The sequence below is a fragment of the Gymnoscopelus braueri genome, assembly GCF_963280865.1.
Source record: "Gymnoscopelus braueri genome assembly, chromosome: 14".
Taxonomy (NCBI): domain Eukaryota; kingdom Metazoa; phylum Chordata; class Actinopteri; order Myctophiformes; family Myctophidae; genus Gymnoscopelus; species Gymnoscopelus braueri.
The window spans coordinates 35,630,009-35,651,155 of NC_137619.1; the positions used below are offsets into that span (position 1 = coordinate 35,630,009).

Here is a 21,147-nt window from a genome sequence, read left to right on the forward strand (position 1 = left end):
GTTGTGAAACTTTTGCCACTCGCAAAAGATATACAATTTAACTTTAGTTTTGTTGAAAACGTTACCTAGTATTACTTTAAGTACAATTTTGAGGTATTTTTACTTTTCTGTATTATTTCCAATTTGTAGTACTTTTACCTCTACTCTAGTACTTTTTAGAACACTGTTGAGAACCATTGAGGTATGGTTTGTGAGGGGTAACCGGAAAACTCGCCCCAAAACACGCTCACCCCCATTTTCTTCGCGGACCAGTGGTTCTTGTATTCTAGTTTGTTTTACTGAGCATAAGGTTAGCAATACGTTTAGGGTTAGGCATACTTTTACTGAGGCTGAGTTTAGGAATAAGGTTACGTTTTTGCACCGTTTTACTGAGGTTACGTTTTTAGGAATACCAGGTGAATGAATACCACCGGATTTGCCCCGGGGCGACTGTGTTTTGGGGCGAGCGTTTTGGTATTCTGAGTGAGGCAGGCAGCACCCCCCACAGAGTGAACACTCAACTCTAGAGGGCGTGTTGTTCACCACTAGTTTTACATTACACTGTACTATATAGTATAGAAGCTCCAGGCGAGCCATAGAAATGGCTGCGTTTCTGAGAGCTCGTAAATATGTTCGTTGTGTTGTCCGTTTCTCCGACTGTGAACTGTAAGGTTTCTGTTGAGCGCGTTTGTACAGCAAAAGAAGACTTGACACACAAGCCACACGATGGTCAGTCGCTTGTTTTATCAGTTATTATTATGTGTCTAGTACTTGCTAGCCTGCTAGCTTGTTGCTAGCGAGCTGCACAGCTAGTGTCAGCCAAGTGCACGTCTCGTTTGTTTGTCATGACGCGTGTCCTCTGCAGGTGTTTAATAATGTCTTAGTTTAGCGTTCATTTGGCCTGGTTAAGCTCAGAGTTAATTGGCTTTATGTCGACGCTAAACGTGTTTACGTTACGGAACGACAATGATTAATAAAAAAAAGGAATCAAACTGACTAATTCTTTTTTTTTGTCAATGTGACACATTTAAAAAATATATTGGTCAATGTGACGAATTTCAATTTAAAATGATATTTTATGACGCGTCAAAGGGTCTAGTGAGGAAATATTGAGGACGTTTCACCTGATATCACTTCTGTGAAAGTCATTCCCGTTAAAAAAGAGAATAAGTGCAGCTACTGACGCTAGAAGAAAGTCTTAAATAAGACACTAATCCATCGAGCTTGGACTGAGGACAGGAGTCAAAAATAAAATGGGCGATCTACAAGCTCTCACAGCGCATTGAGGCGTTGTGAGCTTGTACTTGTATATCGGCTATTTTCGGCGCGCGACACCGTCACACGATGACGTATATTGGGCTTAAATGAGGCTTCGCCCAATCAGTGACAGCCTTTTAGTGGGATGGGCGGATCATCTCCATTACATTAAAGGAAGAATACATTTTATATATATATATATATATATATATATATAAATATAATAAGAGCGCTTTGTCAAGTTGTACTGTAGGCAAGTAAGTGACTAATGGTCTGTGGAATTTAATATAAAGTGTGAACCCATAGTCATATTGTATAGCTATTGAGATATTTGATTGAGATATTTGGCATAAATATTGAGGTATGACATTTTGTCTATATCGTGCAGCCCCAGAATTTGCAAGTAGAAAGTAAAGTGTTAAAATGAACAATAATCAAAATATTACCCATGATTTCTGATTTACTTTTCGGGGGAAATGGGCATGACCTTTGGGCAAGTAGTACATGACCTGTCAACCCCTGAGTGTGTACACACACACACACACACACACACACACACACACACACACACACACACACACACACACACACACACACACACACACACGCCTTTAGCACTGACTGTAACCCAATCAGACACAGCTTGGGTGGACAGGTCATCTTACTGGACAGTCCATGGATCATGCATGCATAGATATGTAAGGGGTAAATTACGTTATAAATAACCATTGAAATATTGCACAATGTTTGAGTAGGAGGTTCCTGCAGAGCTGGAGACTGCACTGCTAGAATCTATTTTTTTTAATTTCTAGAACATAACCCTAACCTTCTTGACCTCTAACACACCTACAGTATAAGTTATAACCTTAAACCTAAGCCTTCACGCCAACCCTAACCCTAAAGCCGGAAACTGTGCTGTGCACTTTCAGACTGAAAGTGCAGTTCTCCGGGCTCTGCTACTAGGAACCCTGGGGTTGCCATGTTTTCTGAAGTGGAAGTGAATAAGGATTTCCTTATCTTTACTGGATAATGGTTAATAAATGCCCCTATGAGCCAGCTATGCCTGAATAGCATCCACTGTGCTTTTTTTTTTTACCCGGCCATCACATTTATTTAAAATCCTGTTCGGGCTGCGGTCACACCTGTCAGACTTATGAAATGTCAGGGCTGTGAGTTATGGTGTTGGAAAATATTGCCTTATTTGGAATATGTAGCCCTAGCTTTCTCCTGGAAAAAAAAGTGTGTCTCACAGGCATTATCAGCATTTCCGAGCATTATACAGTTATATGACAGATTGAGATTTATAACATGCAGTTCAATTTACTGTAGCCTTCATTGTAATATGAGCGGACTAGTATGAACTAAACTCTGTTTTAGCTGTTGGGGAAATGCTTCCACGGCCATGGTTGGGATGTCAGACATGCATAACTAACTGCAACTACTGTAAGCAACTGTCCATTGGTATTGAATTGGTTACACTAATGAAAGGGCCATAGCTAGGAATTCTGGTCCCATGAAAATATATGATATCTAGGAACCTTAAGTGTATAGCGTACGTTGTTGCTCTTGGTTTCCTGCATGAAAGAACGTAGTCTAGTGGCTACTGGATGGGCTGCATGTGCTTGCACACGCTGGGGCTGCATAATATAGATAACATAACATTTTTTATGTGCAGATAACATCCTGCACATACTTGTACATTCATTCAAACTATCTCTGAGTCTAATGTTGTGAAAGAAAATATTTATAAAGAACTCACACTGGCACATAAAAACATGGCACTTCATGTCAAAAAGGTAGTTGACCTCTGCCATATTAAATTATATAAGACAGAATGTTCTGCATGTTTGAAATGGAACGTAAGCAAGTCGGCCTGGATTCCAGGCTACACAAACATACCTGTCAATAGGAATTCAAAATAATTACTGTGGGCCTCCATGTACTTAACCTCTGGGGCCCCATGAGTGATCATCACGCTTCACTGTTTTGTGATGCTCTGATGACAGACTGATGCTTGTCTGTTAAGAGCAAGCTGTTAATTACAAACTTGTCAATCATTGATTCCCATAGGTTGAAGAAAATAAAAATTTTGGCGGTATGGTAGAGGAGGAAGAAGATGAAAGTTCAGATGATCCAAATCTCCAAGTAAGTCTTATCTTCAACAGACACATAACTTAATTCTAAACAGCTGCTGTTATTGAATTCATTGAATACGGTATGTATACCCACAGTAAGGCTGAACGATTAATCGTTTTCAAACCGAAATCACGATTTGAAACCACGCGATTAGCTTATCGCAAAGGCTGCGATTTTTTATTTCTTATTTTTTATTTTATCATAATTAATCATTTTAATATTAATATTAATCCCAGAGCACCTGCGGGACTTGTCTCCTTCTCTCCAGAGTGGCTGCCTCTCTCTACAGGGAGCGAGAGGGCAGCGAGCCCCCCCCCCCCCCCCTCCCCCTTTTTCAAATAATTGTAGTGGAGTAAAAGTACAATATTTGCCTCTGAGATGTAGTGGAGTAGAAGTATTGGAAATTAGAAATACTCAAGTAAAGTACAAATACCTCAAAATTGTACTTAAGTACAGTACTTAAGTAAATGTACTTAGTTACTTTCCACCACTGCGTTATGTATTCTGAGTTTTTCACTTCCAAGGACTAGTAGTAATACAATGTACAGTAGGAGAGGACTTTGCCTTGTGAGACAAAAAAGTGTTACATTTTAGTTGAATGTTAATCTACATAAGCTAAATACTGGATATCAGTAAATATGCTTCTGGAGCCATAAGTGAAAGACCTACTTATTTCACTGCTGTGAATTGTTTACTCAAAAAGGTAATTATTTTATTTATTGAACTTCATTTCAGAAGTTAAAGGTAGGGTAGGTGATATTTTTTGGTTAAAACAAAAAGTATTTTGTTAAAAGGTTAAAGCACTATATTCTGATAGTAATCATTGCTATAGAGTGTTTGTTCAGTAACAGGAGTCTCCCCGTCTCTCCAGCTCTTTAACAAACAGAAAATACATTTTCCGGTAGGTGTCAAAATCTCAGCCAATCAGGAGAAAGTACCCATTTTTAAGCTTCATTTTTAGAGTGTTCCAGTTCCAATTTTGCCTGCTCATTTCTTAGTGTCATCACTTCCAATTTCACTTGTTTAATCTATATCCTGATTGAGTTCTCTATCCTGATTGGATAAAATTGGAACTGAAACTGAAACGAAAATGCATTTTCTGTTTTATAAAGAGCTGGACTCCTTTTACTGAACAAACACTCTATAGCAATGAGTACTATCAGAATATAGAGCTATTTAACACTTACTTTACCCAAAGAAAATCACTTACCCTACCTTTAATGACTTAACAAGTTCAATGTTGGGTTGTTTACAAAAATAAGCTATTTCTATTCCAGCTAAATGTTTAAATATATACATGGGAAAAAAAGTACTTGGAAGATACATGTTGGAAGCAATGAAGCAATTCATATCTTTTAGTTCTCATCCTTATTTATTAGAATCTAGAACAGTAAATAAATGGTATGCCATTTGGTAATGTTCCATTACTTCCAATTACTTTTTAAACATACACAGTGAATACTAAACTGAAGCTTGACTTAAAGTTTATTTTTTATTTTTAAGAAAAAAAAAAAAAAAACGCAATCGCAATATCAGTCAGAAAAATCGCAATTAGATTTTTTCCCAAAATCGTTCAGCCCTAACCCACAGTAAAGCTGCCTCCAACTTAAATACCTGGTCAGGGTATGAAGGTGAGATTTAGACTTGTATGAATGGAACTGTTCACAAAGTCAAGTTTGATATGCAACATGATTTGGATGTTTGGAGAGCCAAACCAATCAATATTTGCCATCTGGTGTATTTGGTTGAACTAACATTTCAACGTTCTGTGGGGAACTGATCAAGGCCAAGACACAATAGACAGGGTACAAACCCAATAAAGGGCGTTTATTCAACAGCCAGGCTCAGTGAGCATTGTTTATACTTTTTGTTCAAATCAAATAATAATGTTCAACATAAATTCATCCCGGGTTCGGGGCTTCCATGCGTCATAACATCTGCATTTTCATTCCTCTCCGTAGGTTGCCTGGGAGTAAAAGAAAGAGTCCTTTAGTTCTACATTTCACCAGCAATTAGCATACCGCCTGTAGCACCCGTCTGTTCACCAGAAGAGCCAGTGCTAGATTGAGACAGAGTGGCTATTTTTGAGGTTTGGTGCCACACCTAGCCGGTCAACGCAGGTGCGCTCAGTTGGGGCTGATTCATGAGGGCGATTGGTAGGTAACGCCCCTCTATGACGCAGCCCAGGCTGCTGCGCTGTCTGTAGAGCCTCCCTCTGTCTCTGTCCCACTCTCTCTCCAAGGTGTGGTGCTTACCTAACAGGCGGTTTCCCAGCGATACTCCACAGTTCAAACAGACACATATTATTGACATTGACATGTATCTTTGAGGGGTGAAAACCTCAAACCTAAACTTAACCCATTAATACCGGTAAAGCCTCTATGTCATTTTAGATTTTTGCGTTGGCTGTTAAAAAACAGCAGATATACCGGTACAAGCTCACAGCGTGTGTGAGCTTGTACATCTGCTATTTTTGAATATTTTAGAAAAATCTTGCAAGTGTCAGAACTACTAATTTAGGAGGCATTTGTGGAATCTGCCTCAGGTCTTATTGATTGTAAAACCTGTCACTCATGCAACCATTCCAGTGAGTTATTGTTGAACTCTGCAGTCTGTTTCTAGGAAAATAAAAATGACAAGAATGATGAAGACCATGAATTAGAATATGTGCAACTTTCTACTTCAATGACAGTTGGAGCTCAATGTGTTCAGAGCTCAATGGATGTCTGAACTGAAACCCTACCCTGGGGCCGGCGGGACGAATAGAGGATCAGCACATGCCACAGATCTCCGAAGGACACAAGAACTGGTACGGGAAGAAAAGGTATTGCAGCCAGGTTTATTTCTGTTCTGGGCAGAAGAAGAACCTGACCTAGGAAGATACTGGAGCATGGAGAATGTATTATGTGCAGGCAGACTTGTTTCGATCCCACAACTCATCTGAGTCAGACAGGACGCAGGAAGACGTGTGTGGCCTAGTTGTGAGCTAATAGATTTTCTTTGTGCTCCAGTATTTTCCTAACTATTTTTTACGGCATGGCTCTGAAAGATGTAGCCATCTACTGTATAAGAGGGTCTTTTTGTCTCACAAACTTGCTGTCACAAGGCTAATGTAGAATCCCACGCACACATTTTTATTCACATACAGTATGTTCTATACTTTTTTGAATAAATGTAACTTTTTTTTTATCACTCACAATGGAAGTCAAAGGGACTGTCATCGGCTAGACTCTTTCATAGCCAAGACGTGTATAAGGGCTGTAGAATCGAGTTGAAACATGCCCAAATAGTTGTAGATGGATACGTCATAGACGACTGGCCACATGAAGTCCTAATATCCACGTGTAGCCACGCCATTACTGTACTGGACCCAGTCTTGTTCTACTATCAGAACCCCTTTTATAACAATCGTCCTTCTGTGTGAAGGTAAAAGTGTAAACCTTTTTGAAATATTTTTGTACTGTGTTTTATTCTTTTTACCTTCACTACAGAGCTGTTCCTGAAATTCACTTTTGAATGCTGATATTTGCCGTCTTCTTTCAGGCCAGAGGGCTATTCCTGAAAGCTGTTGAAGAAGAGCAGAATGGAGCTGTCTATGAAGGTTTGTTTATGGAAGACATGGTGAAATCAAATCACTTTAGTGTGATAAATGATTGACATCAGTAGTCTGTGACATACTTCGTCATGACAGGATTAGGTCACTGCTGCTGAACAGGAAAAGGTCACTGAAAGCCCATTACATGAAATGACAAACTTGCATGTTATACCTGCATTTAAAATCATCAAGGAATACATAAAAGCAATGAATGTTTGATTATTATTACAAAAATATCAATTTATTTTTCAAGCATTGAGTATTTATCACCCTTTTGCTTTGGTGGGTTGAGAGCCAAACCCCAAAAATATCCATCAGTTATATTGCTTAAACATTGTAAACCCTTTCACACCAGAAGCACAAGTGTGCATAGTAGAGCTGCAGCTAGCGATTATCGTGTTAGCGATTATTCTATCGACTCATAATTTATTGCATAATTGAGAAGCGTATCGAATTGATGCAAAATAAATCATGGATTTATTTTTATATATAACCGACTGATCTACAAGCTCTTAACTAAGGCATGTCCTATGAAGACAGGTGGAAATTAAGTAGGCCAAAATCCCAAAACAATATTTTAACTGCAAAGAGGAATGGAGGAGAATTTGTGTCAAGTCCCCAGAGTAACTGTATATATCACTACTACTCGTACTAGGACATGGCAAAAAAGAAAGGTCACAAAATATCTGAAAGGATGGGGATATCAGTAAATGTAGATATATTGTTTATATGTGTACATTTACTAGCATATCATTCAAAACATTCTGCTTCTGCATACTTTATTCCACCTGGTGTAATGCGCTCTACCTCATGCAACCTATGTGCATCTGTTGGGAAAGCCCGGTTATAATGTGTCGTTTTTCTTACAGCGATCAAGTACTATCGCAGGGCAATGCAGCTTGTTCCTGACATTGAGTTTAAAATCAACTATCAACCTGACTCTGATCGAGTTGGTGGAAACTAGTAAGTTCATAAATGCAGGTTTGGTCTGAATCTTTGCCAATGATTCGGTCATAGATTAATAATTCAGATTTCTGCCAGCAGACATTAGAGAAGAAATGAATAACATTCACCGTGTCCACAATGTTACAAAGATGATTTCTGTTGATGAAATGCATATTTCATATACTATTTACTACTTGTTTTAAATGTAATCAAACATATTTTTAAACTCCTACTCATTGAGGTCCCCTCATTCAAAAACACTGTAATGGAAAGCTGCGACCAGTGGTTTTGCAAATAATGCACGACTGAACAAGATTTAATGTTCATTTTGGCATCATAATTAAAAATTCAGCATCTGAATTTAACAACATATTCAAATCACAATATCATTAACGGGTCTGAAGACCAGTCCACACCATGATTGGCAACGCAACTCTTTTCAACTTGCAACCACTTGCAAACACTTCCAAAACTGCGCCGACCTGCAATAGGTCAATTCAGACCGCTGAAACTGGTTGCAAGTTTGGTTGCAAGTTGCAACGAGTTGCATTGCGAATCTTTGGTGTGGACTGGGCTTTATGTTTCAGAAGCAACGTAGTGCACAGTAGTTTAATGATATTCAGAAATAATTATGTGCTGTAGGTCCACTCTCCCTGCTTCGGTTTTTCCTTTTTCATGTTGGTCTAGCCTCCTCCTATATCCTGTTACCTGCTATTAAATAGGCCTAACTGCTTTTTTGGTATTGAGAGACATGAGCATGGTTTGGCAGAGAGACTATTACAATTTGATAGCTCTAGATAGATAACATATAGTACACAGTCTATACTCGCTCATTGAATATCATATACTTTGTTGTAGCATGGCAGAGAACAATATCGAAATAGAAGATCTACTTGCCTACTTCCACCAACAGCTCACCCTGAAAGACTCTTCTCCAAAGATATGTAGTCCTGAGTCCGAGATGACTCAGTTGCATATTTCAGGTAGATTTATCTTGCTCATTAACTTAACTTTATCTTTTGTTCAAACTTCACTTTATTGGATCTGATGTTTTTCTCACTCTATTTTGAACTCCTTTGTGTTTAACTGCAGCCTTGCCTCCAGAGCTTCTGATGTACATATTTCGTTGGGTCGTGTCCAGTGATCTGGACATGCGCGCCCTGGAGCAGCTCTCCCTAGTCTGCCGTGGTTTTTACATTTGTGCAAGGTTAGCCCTCTCTTCTGGCAAATAAGGTGGCTTGTTTGCCCAATGCTTGCTTCCCACATGTCTGCCTTTGTGTGTCAGAAAACGAGCTGAAAACAATTTATGACTGAAATCCGTTTTTGTTTATAAATAATTGTCTGGCGATATGTCTGCCATTATTATTTGACTTATTTCATGTCATCGGTATTGGCAATTACGCAGCCGATGTGTCCCGACTTTTTATCACTTTCAACCTGGCTTCCCTATATTGGGCATGTCAGAGAGAATTTTTTTAAAGTTTTCAACAATAGTGGATCTACAAGCTCACAACGTGTCTCGATGCGGCATGTTGTGAGCTTGAAGATTGGCTATTTTTGATAGAGCTTAAATCCTAAAAGCTTTTCAAATGTTTTGAGAAAATAAGTAAAAATAGTAATTGGTCTAGGACTCCAAAATCAGGATCGGCATCGGACCCAAAAATCTGGCATCAGTCTAATCTCAACATTTTAACACTGTATAACTGTTGATATTAATACAATTATGTAAACAAAAAAGGCCCAGATGTGATATTCGCTCAAACCTAAGTGCTCTGCGTTTGATTTATATCCTTTGTGTTATGAAGGGACCCAGAGCTTTGGCGTTGTGCCTGTTTCAGAGTCTGGGGACGGAACTGTACCAAACTGGCAAACTTCAACTCCTGGAGGCATATGTTTCTGGAGAGACCTCGTGTGCGTTTTGATGGTAATACCGCATATAATAAATTACAACATGAGAAATTATTTGTGCTACATTACTTGTTATTCAGGTGTAATGGCGCTGATACAGCCTTTGATGTCCAGATTTGTTTCTTTTGTAGGTGTCTATATCAGCAAGTCGTCCTACATTCGCCAAGGAGAGGAATCCCTCGATGGATTCTACAGGGCTTGGCACTGTGTTGAATTCTACAGGTAGATATTTCACTGCTGATATTACAGTGATGTGTCAAATGTACACAGATAAGTAATTGCTCTCATGTTTGTCACAGGTATCTCCGTTTCTTCCCTGATGGCAAAGCCATGATGCTGACAACTCCTGAAGACCCGTTGGTCATCGTCCCTCGCCTGCGTAGTAAGAATACCAGGTGTGTTTTTAAAGTATTTTCTCCACAAACACTCAATTCGAAAGCCAAAAATAAATTAAACGAGCACATGACTCATGATAAGTTGCGACCAGCTCTCGATATGTAATTGAACATTTTGGACAGACAGGCAGCTCGACAGAGTGGGTTATGTACTAGCTGCATGGAATTTGGCCTGTCGCACTTATTACATAATCGCCTAATCGCAATTATTTGAGATAATCCCAATTATTTTGCATAATCGTCATAATCATTTCCATTTTGAAAATGTTTCATATATTTAAAAAAAAATAGTGGAAATAGCAGATCTACAAGCTCGCGATGCGACACGCTGTGAGCTTGTTGATCGGTTATTTCCACTATTAATGTTTTTTTTAAGTATAAAATTAGTAAATGTGTCCATCATTTCTTTTTGTATATTTAGGTAATTTGTCATATCTACCCTGTGCAACTTCGAAGCCTAAAAGACAAACAGAAATGTAATCTTTTAAATTCATGTTCCAGTGTTCAACCAGTGTTTTAATAGTCATGTAAAATTCCTTAATCGTGACAGGCAGCTACATGGAATTAGCTAAGGAATTGAGGAGAACATTAGCACATGATGGTTGAATGAGCATTTCTACTTACAGATTGGAGTCTGTGCTGCTTGGTCATTACCGTCTGTCACAGGAGACAGACAATCAAACCAAAGTTTTTGTCCTCGTCTGCAAGAAAAAGGAGGAGGTGAGTCTGTCGTTAACAAGTTTGTGTCAAAACATTTCATCTTTACTACTAGCTCCATTTAGTTTCTTACCCATTCACTACAAATTGTGTGGAAAGTTAAATTATATTATTTACATTTAAGTTACATTTGATTATATTTGAGTAATAAACATTTTTGTTCCGTTTTTTTTGTAAGATTGTTGTTGTGAACACTTTTGATTGACACAGATTTTAAACCTAATAAAAAATAAAATAAAATATTTAATTATTTCATACACCTTCAGTGCACCGGGTCTGAGGGGTTTTGATAAAAACAAGGATTGCATTTATTTCATCTGAACAGAAGGTGGCAGAGTTTCAAAGAAACCGGTTCTGCAGGCGGAACCCAGGACCTGACGCTGAGCACAGTTTTCATGTTGGGCTGCAGTTGTCGTCTGGGGGGCGCCAACGTTTCAATAAGCTGGTTTGGATCCATCACTCCTGCCACATCACCTACAGGTACATAGCTTGATCTTTACTGAGGCTCTTGAGTTGATTACCTTGACTCCATCTATTGACACAGACTTAAAATTATGTTCTTGCATGACAGAATTGTACAAGAATATCCTGATATATATATATATATATATATATATATATATATATATATATATATATATATATATATATATATATATATATATATATATATATATGCGCTTTGCTTATAAAGATAATATATAGTTATTATTCATGGGAACAAAAACATACAATCATATTTCTTTATAGACCTGCTGGAGAAACTGTTGTCACTGCCTTTGACCTGGAGGACAAGATGTACACACCCTTTGTCTTTGCACGTGTGAAGAGCTACACTGCTTTCTCTGAGCGTCCACTGTAGGCAGCCCAATGGCCAAAGGCATGCATAATGATACTGTAACTTGATGTCTAAAGACCATACAGATGGCTACGCAACACCTCTACAAGATGCATATATCGCTCGCCTGTTAGATTTGTGCTGCAGATGTATTCTGGTTTTATTGAATGAATTATAGTGCCGCCTAGTGTTTATCACACAAGCATGTTGTGTTTAAGGTTCACTACAGGAAATACTTATTCCAGAAGCTGTATACAATATTGTGCAGTTAAGCTAATTAGGGATTGCGCTTGCCTATTCCTAGCAATGAATGTTCAAAAACTCTCTTGTCTGTTTGTGCAGATTCCCTCTTTGACTCCTTCAATAAACAATGGTGGACTCAAATTGTTGAATTTAATTACACCAGCAGTTCTGACTTGACTAACTGAATCACATAATCTCCTTCTCAATGTGATTCACTCAGCAAAACAGAATTGTGGGGTTTTATGAGTAAAGGTATATTTTGTCCTCTTAACATGTACAGTAGGAAGGGAGATCAACTGGAGATCCACCAAGGGTAGATTTTAAATGGTCTGGACCAAGGGAAATAACTATTGTATGTTAGCAGTCTAATGCAAATCATTAGTTGAAGATTTTACCATGTGATTCTGCCCGATCATTGCATTTGTATCATCACCTTGGAGCAAAAGTAATAAATCATACTCATGGAAAATGCTGTTGTGTTCCTGTTATGCAACCACGGTCAAAATACATCACAGACATGATTTCATAATATCAAATAATTTCTGTTTGTAAGGGCATGGCAGTATAATCCATGTATTTAATTTTCCAGGAATTAGGCTCTGAACAGATCAAACAGGATTTGGAATGGAATGTTTTCTAGCTTGTTGACTTCATACTATAAATGTTTTCCTGCAATGTAAATATAAATTAGATATATGATACATTAGATTACAAATATGTAATGAAAGTGGAAGGTCTGCATAGCATAATTTGGGATGAAGTTTATGGGATAATTGTCATATGAACTCTGATGGCATCCATGTCCTCATAGGGGGAAAAAAGTATTTTTTATTTTTTTAATAAGTCAGCCTTTTCTCTAGTTCTGTTGATTAACCAGCATTATCTTTATAAGCAATGTAATAATGTTTACATGCTTGGGGAGAGATGGTGAGACGGGTCTTGATATTGTGATATGGGTGAGTACAGTATGTGTATAAAACAACCTTTTTGTTTGTGTTCAAGTTTGATAAGGGATCAAGGCTGGAATGGAAGTAGAATCAGCAGTGATGTCTCCCCAGGTTGAAGGACAATCTTTATCCATAGTAACTAATGCAAAACTGGTGAGTTAACTGGAAAATATGGCACATTGTGTATTATTCTTATTTGATACCCACAACATGGGAGAAAATGATGTAGAAAGAGATCAACAGTAAATAATACAGAAGTTCTATTCTAAAGCTGTAGTAAGGTTAATAATGAATAAATACTTAATTCTGAAAGAGAATTTGCCATTTGCCATTGTGTTCCACACCAGTTTGCAATCTTTAAAATGTTACAAATTAAAATTGAACAATATTTTATAATTAGGGTCTAGGCTTCTGAACTGAACTGATCCAGGAGTTTGAGGTCACACGATATCAGTTACTAACCGCCCCTGCAAATCCTTTGTTGCATCTGTTGTCATATTTGATCTTGTTTTGTAAAGCACTTTGTGATCTTATTTTGGAAAGCTCTACGCAAATCAAGTTTATTGATATTATAGATCATTATTACCAATCTGACCTTAGCCACACTGACTAAGCTTGTACCTAAACCTAACCAACTTCTGCTTTCTAGGCACCACCATTTTTAACCGTATACTGTATAAACATAACCTCTAATGCCTAAATGCAACCATTTTAACCTTATACTGTACCTAAACTTATCCATCTCTAAACTAATGCCTAAACAAAAAAATGCCTTGTACTATACATTAACATAACCAGCTTTAATACTTAAACACAACATTTTAAACGTATAATGTATCTTAAATTAATCATGTCTAACCTAATGCTTAAACACAACCATTTATTTGCCAAACTGACTAGTGACCAGGGGTCACTAACATGTCTGTCCGTACGTATACAGACAGAAGTGTCCGTAGCAAGACTTGTACATGTGATGTCTGTGGCCAATTTTGTATTACAAAATAATATGTATGTATATTTTCATTATAGCCTAATGTACATTCAATCCTTTGTGGGAGAAAAACATTTTAGATTGTGTAAGAAGTGTGGTCAGTGTGTGTGAAGTGTGGTGCAGGAAAAGAGCAAAAACATAAAGCATGTCATCTGTTGAGTAGCTGTAGCTGTTTGCTAACCAGGCTAAGGAGTGCAGAACTGAACAAGTAGGCTAAAGCTGGCTTTCATAAATCGAGAGAAAGTGTTTCAAAATGTCCAATAATAACAATAAAACTGTAATAACACTACACAGTATGGCTGCACAATACGCAATAAGTAAACAAACATTGAAGTATACAGTTTGAACGTCTTTCTGCCTTTGGTTTGCTACTAACATAGAACCCAGACAATGAAAAGCACACTGAAAAAAATGAAGAAAGAAATCAATTACTGTATATTTCCATTCCAACAACATGGTTTTACTGAAAACATTGCACCTGGCAAAAGATGATATTGACAATGAATATATATACCACCAACCTAATAGCAATACAGTTTCTCACTGCTCCCCTTAAAACATTTTCTTCTAATCCAAACAAAAACATCCTTTATACCTGGATTATTTTAAGGTGATATGTATATTGCTTTTGCGAAATGTAAATTGTGCATGTTGATATTGTGATGATGATAAATTGTCGATGTATTGTGCAGACCTACTAAACAGCCATAATTCATGGAAAGCCTCAATCCACAGCCTGGGGGTCCGCAATCACCAAGTCAGTGGTTCTCAACCTTTTCAGGCTGCGACCCCCAAAAATAATCATATTTGAAGTGGGGACCCTCCCACCCTCATATTTGAAGTGGGGACCCCCCCCCCACCCTGACAAGCACTTGTAATCGTAGGAGTTGTTGAGACATTACATTTAGTTTGACTCAGTTCCACAGATAAATATGAAAATAGCTGATCTACATGCTTACAATGCTTCACAACGTGAGGCGTTGTGAGCATGTAGATCAGCTATTTTCAAAATGTTTGCCTCTTTCTTATGTTATTTGACAATTTGGCCAAGTTTTACCAGTTTTTATAGTATAGTTTTTTGATGACTTTTGATGCAATAATGGTCTTATTTTTATTAAAAGTCTTTAAATTGTGACTTTAGAAATGTGTAGATACCCTGTATACTCTATACTGCATGTTGGTTTGTTTACTGTTGAGTGAGAAAACAATATTGCACATTAAGCAAATGATCTGGGGACCCCCCCAAAATCACGTGGGGTCCCGACCCACAGGTTGAGAACCACTGCCATAAGTGACCTCCGGTCAAACTGGTTTGCTCACCCCCGCTCATAAGAGCCCTTGCATCAGACTAGTTGTGACACTGCATTCTTGTAAATCCTGTCATACTCATGCCCTTCACTATCTAATCTCTCATCATGTACAGTACGTATCTGTTTTGTCTCATCTTCATTTTTCTATTGTTCAATTGGCATATCTGACTTTCTCACCAAGATAGAATACCTGTTCACCCTCCTGGAAAACGCAACTATTGAAGCTACCTTGACAAACAAAAAAACTATTTTACCATAAGCAGGTAGAACTTGATCCCCTCCTTTCCTCAAGTTACACTGTCTTCTGAAAATAATAACCATATGACCTATAATTTGCACCGCTAAGTGGCCCTTTTGCTCATGTAACATGTGATAGTAGCACTGACTGTACTGATGAGACCCAATTATTGAAATCCCCAACACGGGATAGACTTGGGCCAGACTTGGGCCATGCCATTATGTCTGAATCAGGACTTCCACCTGCCAGTATTCACCTGTTTCCTAGGCTGTGTGTTTTCCACTTCCTGTCGATTTCATTGGATATCATTGGTCATCTGACCAGTTTCATTGGATTTCATTGGATCAAATCGACAGGAAGTGGAAAACACACAGCCTAGGAAACAGGTGAATACAGTGGATGACTTCCCAGTCTGCAGGTTTTCTTCAGAATAGGTAACCCTGGTATCCCATTTTTGGGGGGAGGATACCTTCTAGTACCTTGGACAGTATGCTCGCCAGTACAATAGGTCCATAATTTTCTGTGCTAGTTAATTTACCTGTTTTGTTTTTGACCACTGGCACTAACAGGACAGATAACATGGATTCAGGCATTATGGCGTGCATTAACAACGCTGAAGTAGCACTGAAATTCTATGACTAACATGCTTCCGATGTTCTGCTGTTATTTGATCATGGCCCCACATGCTTTGTTCAATGCCAATTTCTCGATAGCATAGCACACTACATCACCTTTAATAACCACTGGGTCCTCTCCGGTGTATCGGGCTTGGCCGGGCGTTCCACCGAACACAATTCGCTGTGTTCACAGGAGGATAGCTGGACAGGGAGGGAGATCTCTGTCGCTGCACTAGCAACTCCTACAGGTTAGGTTGTAATGTACAAGGTGCCTGTCCAGTGGGGTGTGGAACTAGGAGGAATAGTGTGTTCCTCTGCATGTGTTACGTCCTCCCAGTGAACCTCCTCACTGTGAGGTGAAAAGAAGTGAAGCATCACAGGTATCGGAGGGGACATGTAGTCTGGCCATAACTCGGTGACCATTGCTCTGATCAGCGCAATATAGGACTAGATTTGAAGAAAGGGAAATGGGATATTTTGTAACACAGTGAAAGCAGGAACTGTCAGAGATGGTAGCCTTCTAATCTAAGCCATCCAAAACATAGTACTGTATACTGTATGTTACAATGCAGAATTATATGAACAATATTTGTACTGCATAATAATGATGTAGGTTGAAGGTGTGGGATATAAAAATGTCCCAGATATGTCCCTTAAAACATATTCTTGAAAAGATTGGGAACCATATAAAGTACCTAAACATAACCATTTCTGTATTAAAAATGTCCTACTGGAAAATGAATTTAGGATTATTGCTATTATTACCATCACACCACAATACCCAACAAACAGTTGTTTCTAGGTGGGACATAACTCTTTCTAGGTCAGCTCTGCACGGATCTGGCTGTCCACGCAATGCGTCATGGGTATGGTCCTGCTGGTTCAGAAGCCACTACATGTAATTAAAGCTTCAGGAAAATCCTGTCAAATCCTAAAGTACTTTTCCCAAGGGCAAGAGAGGATCGAAATGGATAGATTATTCTCTCCTGCAGTAAGAAAAATAAGTAGAAGTTGGATGAGCCTGATGAACAGCTCTCGTGCAACAGAGGGAATCATTCTGGACACATTGCAGTGAGTACAAGGGTGTGACACATGCTGGGGATGACTGCTTGGCATAAACACTCTACAATGTCCTTAGTGACTTACATTTCCTGCAAGTTGAATGAGCTCATCAAGGCATTAGGAGAGAGTAAAATAATTAACTTATAACCATGGGGGGAATACAATGAACTAAAGCAAATGCTTTAGAACAGTGATTCCCAGCCTTTTTCATTTTACAGATGCCTATGCATTAGGCCACTGACTCCCTTTTGATACATGCTTGATCTCTGGGGTGCCAATTTTCACCGTAAAGTCCTCAGTGTTAATTTAACTAAGTGTACAAAGTGTGTGAGTTACAGACCCATATTAGTCTAGGTGGAAAGGGGTTCACACGCATAGGGTGCGTGTGAACCTCCTGGTTTTTCTTAATCCTTGAAGTGTATTTTACGATTGTGCCAGGTAACAGGCTGAAATAATGTCCCATGGGGTTAATTTCTAACCCTTTATTAAAAATATCCTGAACCCAAACCAGAAAATTAGCACAACTTTACCAACTGCATTTGTGTGTATTTTAAGATTCTGACAGGTACCAGGCTGAAATAATGTCCCATGGGGTTCATTTAACCCTATCTTACACATATTCTACCCAAACCCCCAAATGGAAACAATTGCAAATAGCAAATCTTAGGAAGTATACAACATACAGAGACCAATGAACAATGTTTTCCATACAATATGGACTGAAGGACTTCATTAAATTGGTATTATTAAAAATAATAAAGTATATCTTGACTATTTCAAAATAGCAAAAAACAGAGCCAAACATTTTCAGATTACATCTATATTTGTCTTTTTACTAAATACTTGTGCGTGCGTGCGTGCACACTGCTGTTTAAACTTACCCGCGGGACGAAAAAAGGTCAAGCACAAAAAGGTATGGAATGCCCTTCAACAGGTCTCAACAGGTGGACATTTTTAAGAACCACTTAAAAACACTTTTTAAGTCATCCTAAGATGAGTGGATAAGTGGTTCTTAAAAATGTCCACCTGTTGAGACCTGTTGAAGGGCATTCCATTCCTTTTTGTGCTTGACCTTTTTTCGTCCCGCGGGGAAACTTCAGTTTTTAGCTTCACCCAGCTGAGTGCTGCCCACAGAGCGTGGAGGGGGGTTCAGTGTCTTGCTCAGGGACATTTCGAACCTTAGGCTTCCCAGGCGGGCTCTCTAACCATTCATCTATGGCTGCCCAACCTGGTATGAGGAATGACCAATAGACCCTGGTCAGCTGATCTTAGGGTCCTGCTTGGCACATATCGTTGTAGCAGGTCCTGGACATCACTATATGCTTCAAAGTGAGGCTCTACTCGCAGCAGTGGTGGACCAAAGTTCTCTACCCCAGTACTTGAGTCAAAGTATAGATACTCCTGGTGAACCATTACTCAACTACAAATGAAAGCTGCTCAGTGAAATTTGTTTCGAGTTAAAATATTGGAGTAGGTGCTTTTAAAAATGCTAAAGTATTCAAAAGTCTTAAACTTAACTGTGATGCGTTGTGAGCTTGTAGATCTTCTATTATTCTTTTTTTTAAATAGGGCTTCTTAAGTGTCGAAATGTCCCTGAGCAAGACAGCTCCCCATCTGTGCTCCTCTGTGGGCAGCGCTCAGCTGGGTGAAGCTGAAAACTGAAGTTCCCCCGTGGGATGAAAAAAGGTAAAAAAGAAAGAGGTATGGAATGCTCTTCCACAGGTTTTGAGAGCTGCAGCCTATGTGAACATTTTTAAGAACTGTGCACTTAGAAACACTATACTGTTTAAAACAAGCTTTGTGGAATGTCTTAGGTCTTTTGTTTTTGGAATGCTTCATGCATGTGTCTTTGTGCCTGTTGTATGTAAAGCACTTTGTGAGTTCTCTCTGTGAGAAGTGCTATTCAGGCACATGCCCACGCACACACACACAACATATATTTCAGCCTGGTACCAGGCAGAATCTTTAAATACACACTCCAAGGATTATGAGAAAATAATCTACAAGAAACAATCAACAAGTATTTAGTAAAAGACAAATATAGATGTAATCTGAACAGTTGTGTGGCTCAGTTTTTTCTTTCTATTTTTGCCCTGAAATAGGGTCAAGATATGCTTGAATCTTAATAATACCAGAGTCCAGTGGAAAATGTGTTAATTTGTATGTTGTATATTTCCAAAGAAGGAAAAAATCCACCCTATGCGCATGGACCCCATTTTCCATGTAGACTATATGGGTCCATTAAGTTTCTATCAATAATTCAGTTGGAGACCCCCTCAAGGATCTCTGGGGGTCCCCGGATCCAACATTGATAGCCATTGCCATAGCATACTGTACGTGCTGTGGTCTAATGACAAAAAGTACAGTCTGCCAAAAAAAAACAATGATATCAACACAAGTGTTCATTTGATCCATGCCTCTCAAGCCTGATGTATGCTTCCGTGTGCAACATGCCACACAGGCTGACACAGCCTTCAGTCTGCCACTGTTGATGCGACGAGGGTGTCACTGTTGATGCATCTGAAATCATTACTGTTAGGAATCATCGTTCCTGAGTGGAGGAAGAATGAAACCTTACCCTGGCCTGCACATCAAAAACATGATCCAATTTATTACTGCTACACTTCTCAAGATATGTTACAAAGTGCTTTACAGGAAAGAATAGGAAAGGAAAAGCAAAGCAAAGACACCCTGATTTTAGGATCAGTTCACTGGTGTCTAATTATAATAATAGAACAATAAAAGCAACTTGGACCATTGGGTTACAAGAGGTTGTTTCAAACAAGATATTGGCTTTGCTCTACAGACATTTGTACGACAGTATGTAGCCTACTGTAGGAATGCAAATCACGTCAGGACTAGAAGACCGGTGGGAAATAATCAAGCCTAAATTTTTCTTTTTTTGTACGATAGTATTGCTCCCAGAAAATACAGATTTGTAACTAAAACTAAAACTTTAAAACCATTTTGATAGAAATGCACATGGATCTGGCCATGATGGTGCTACTCAGATCATTTCCATACTAGTAACCTGCCCTATGGCCCCAGAAAGCCGGTGAGCCCTGTTTGGATTGCGGCTGGCCAGTAGACACACCTTAAAACACAAACAGTTGCTCTGTCCTCCAAAGGCCTGCTTTGTGTGACAGACATTGCATTCCAGTGCATGCACAAGATACTGGAGGCAGAGACACTGCCTGCACAGCTTCCATAGTCCATGCTATACTAGGTGGAAAGGTGAGGCAAGGCACGTTTATTTGTATAGCACATTTCAACAAGGCCAATCAAAATGCTTTACCTAAAACTTAAAGCATTGAGACATTAAGACACAGCATTAACAGAGTGCACATCATTTGAAAACAAAAAAAAAGTTAAAGCAGCAGACCTGATAGTAAACAGCTTTAACCTATTAGACAGGAAACACCCGTCACCCTAATATGAAACACACTTCATACACTCCTCATTTAGTTCTGACTCTGTGTTCAGAAAGCAGACCTGTCCCAGAAGTCTGGATGGTTCATGATGTGGCACAAAATCAGAAATGTACAAATGTACATACAAGGAACCAGTGTAAAGGTCTATGAACTGATATATGTTCTTGGTATCAGTAGGGCTTCAGCCATGACACAAAGGTTTGATTCTGTGGCAACATCTGTGATGCTTGCAGTTTAGATAGATAGAGAGTACATATCATAAACCTTGGGAACCTGCTGTACAGTGTATCCAAAGGACAAAATGCACAACATCTAGTATAACAAACCACTACAGTAGACTCTGTCTGCAGGGGGTCGTCAATGTCAACATCAATGTGTCCGTACACGATATCGATTTTTAGTTTTTTACATTATAATGTTGTCATTTTGATCATAAGACCCAATTACTTTATGTCAGTCTCCAGGTTTTCTTCAGAATATTTATAACACTGATTTAGTAGTACACTAAAGTCTTAGCGTCATAGTAAATTAGCCTAGT

General features: G+C 38.8%; 1 protein-coding gene across 4 annotated transcripts; it reads left to right on the forward strand.

Annotated features, from left to right (window-relative positions):
• Window positions 1-569: 569 nt before the first annotated feature.
• Window positions 570-12,526, forward strand: fbxo9 (F-box protein 9). 4 transcript variants are annotated; one of them, XM_080450087.1, is made up of 13 exons: window positions 570-708; window positions 3,307-3,381; window positions 6,085-6,196; window positions 6,916-6,973; window positions 7,837-7,930; window positions 8,771-8,895; window positions 9,005-9,119; window positions 9,718-9,836; window positions 9,952-10,042; window positions 10,120-10,215; window positions 10,842-10,935; window positions 11,258-11,412; window positions 11,683-12,526. In XM_080450087.1, the coding sequence occupies exons 2-13, from the start codon at window positions 3,353-3,355 to the stop codon at window positions 11,792-11,794; spliced, it is 1,200 nt and encodes a 399-aa protein (XP_080306213.1). In that variant the 5' UTR covers window positions 570-708; window positions 3,307-3,352; the 3' UTR covers window positions 11,795-12,526. The 4 variants fall into 4 exon arrangements, with proteins under 4 accessions (XP_080306213.1, XP_080306214.1, XP_080306212.1 ...); XM_080450088.1 differs by having other exon boundaries at window positions 6,085-6,181; XM_080450086.1 differs by having other exon boundaries at window positions 6,065-6,181; window positions 11,683-12,522.
• Window positions 12,527-21,147: the final 8,621 nt, after the last annotated feature.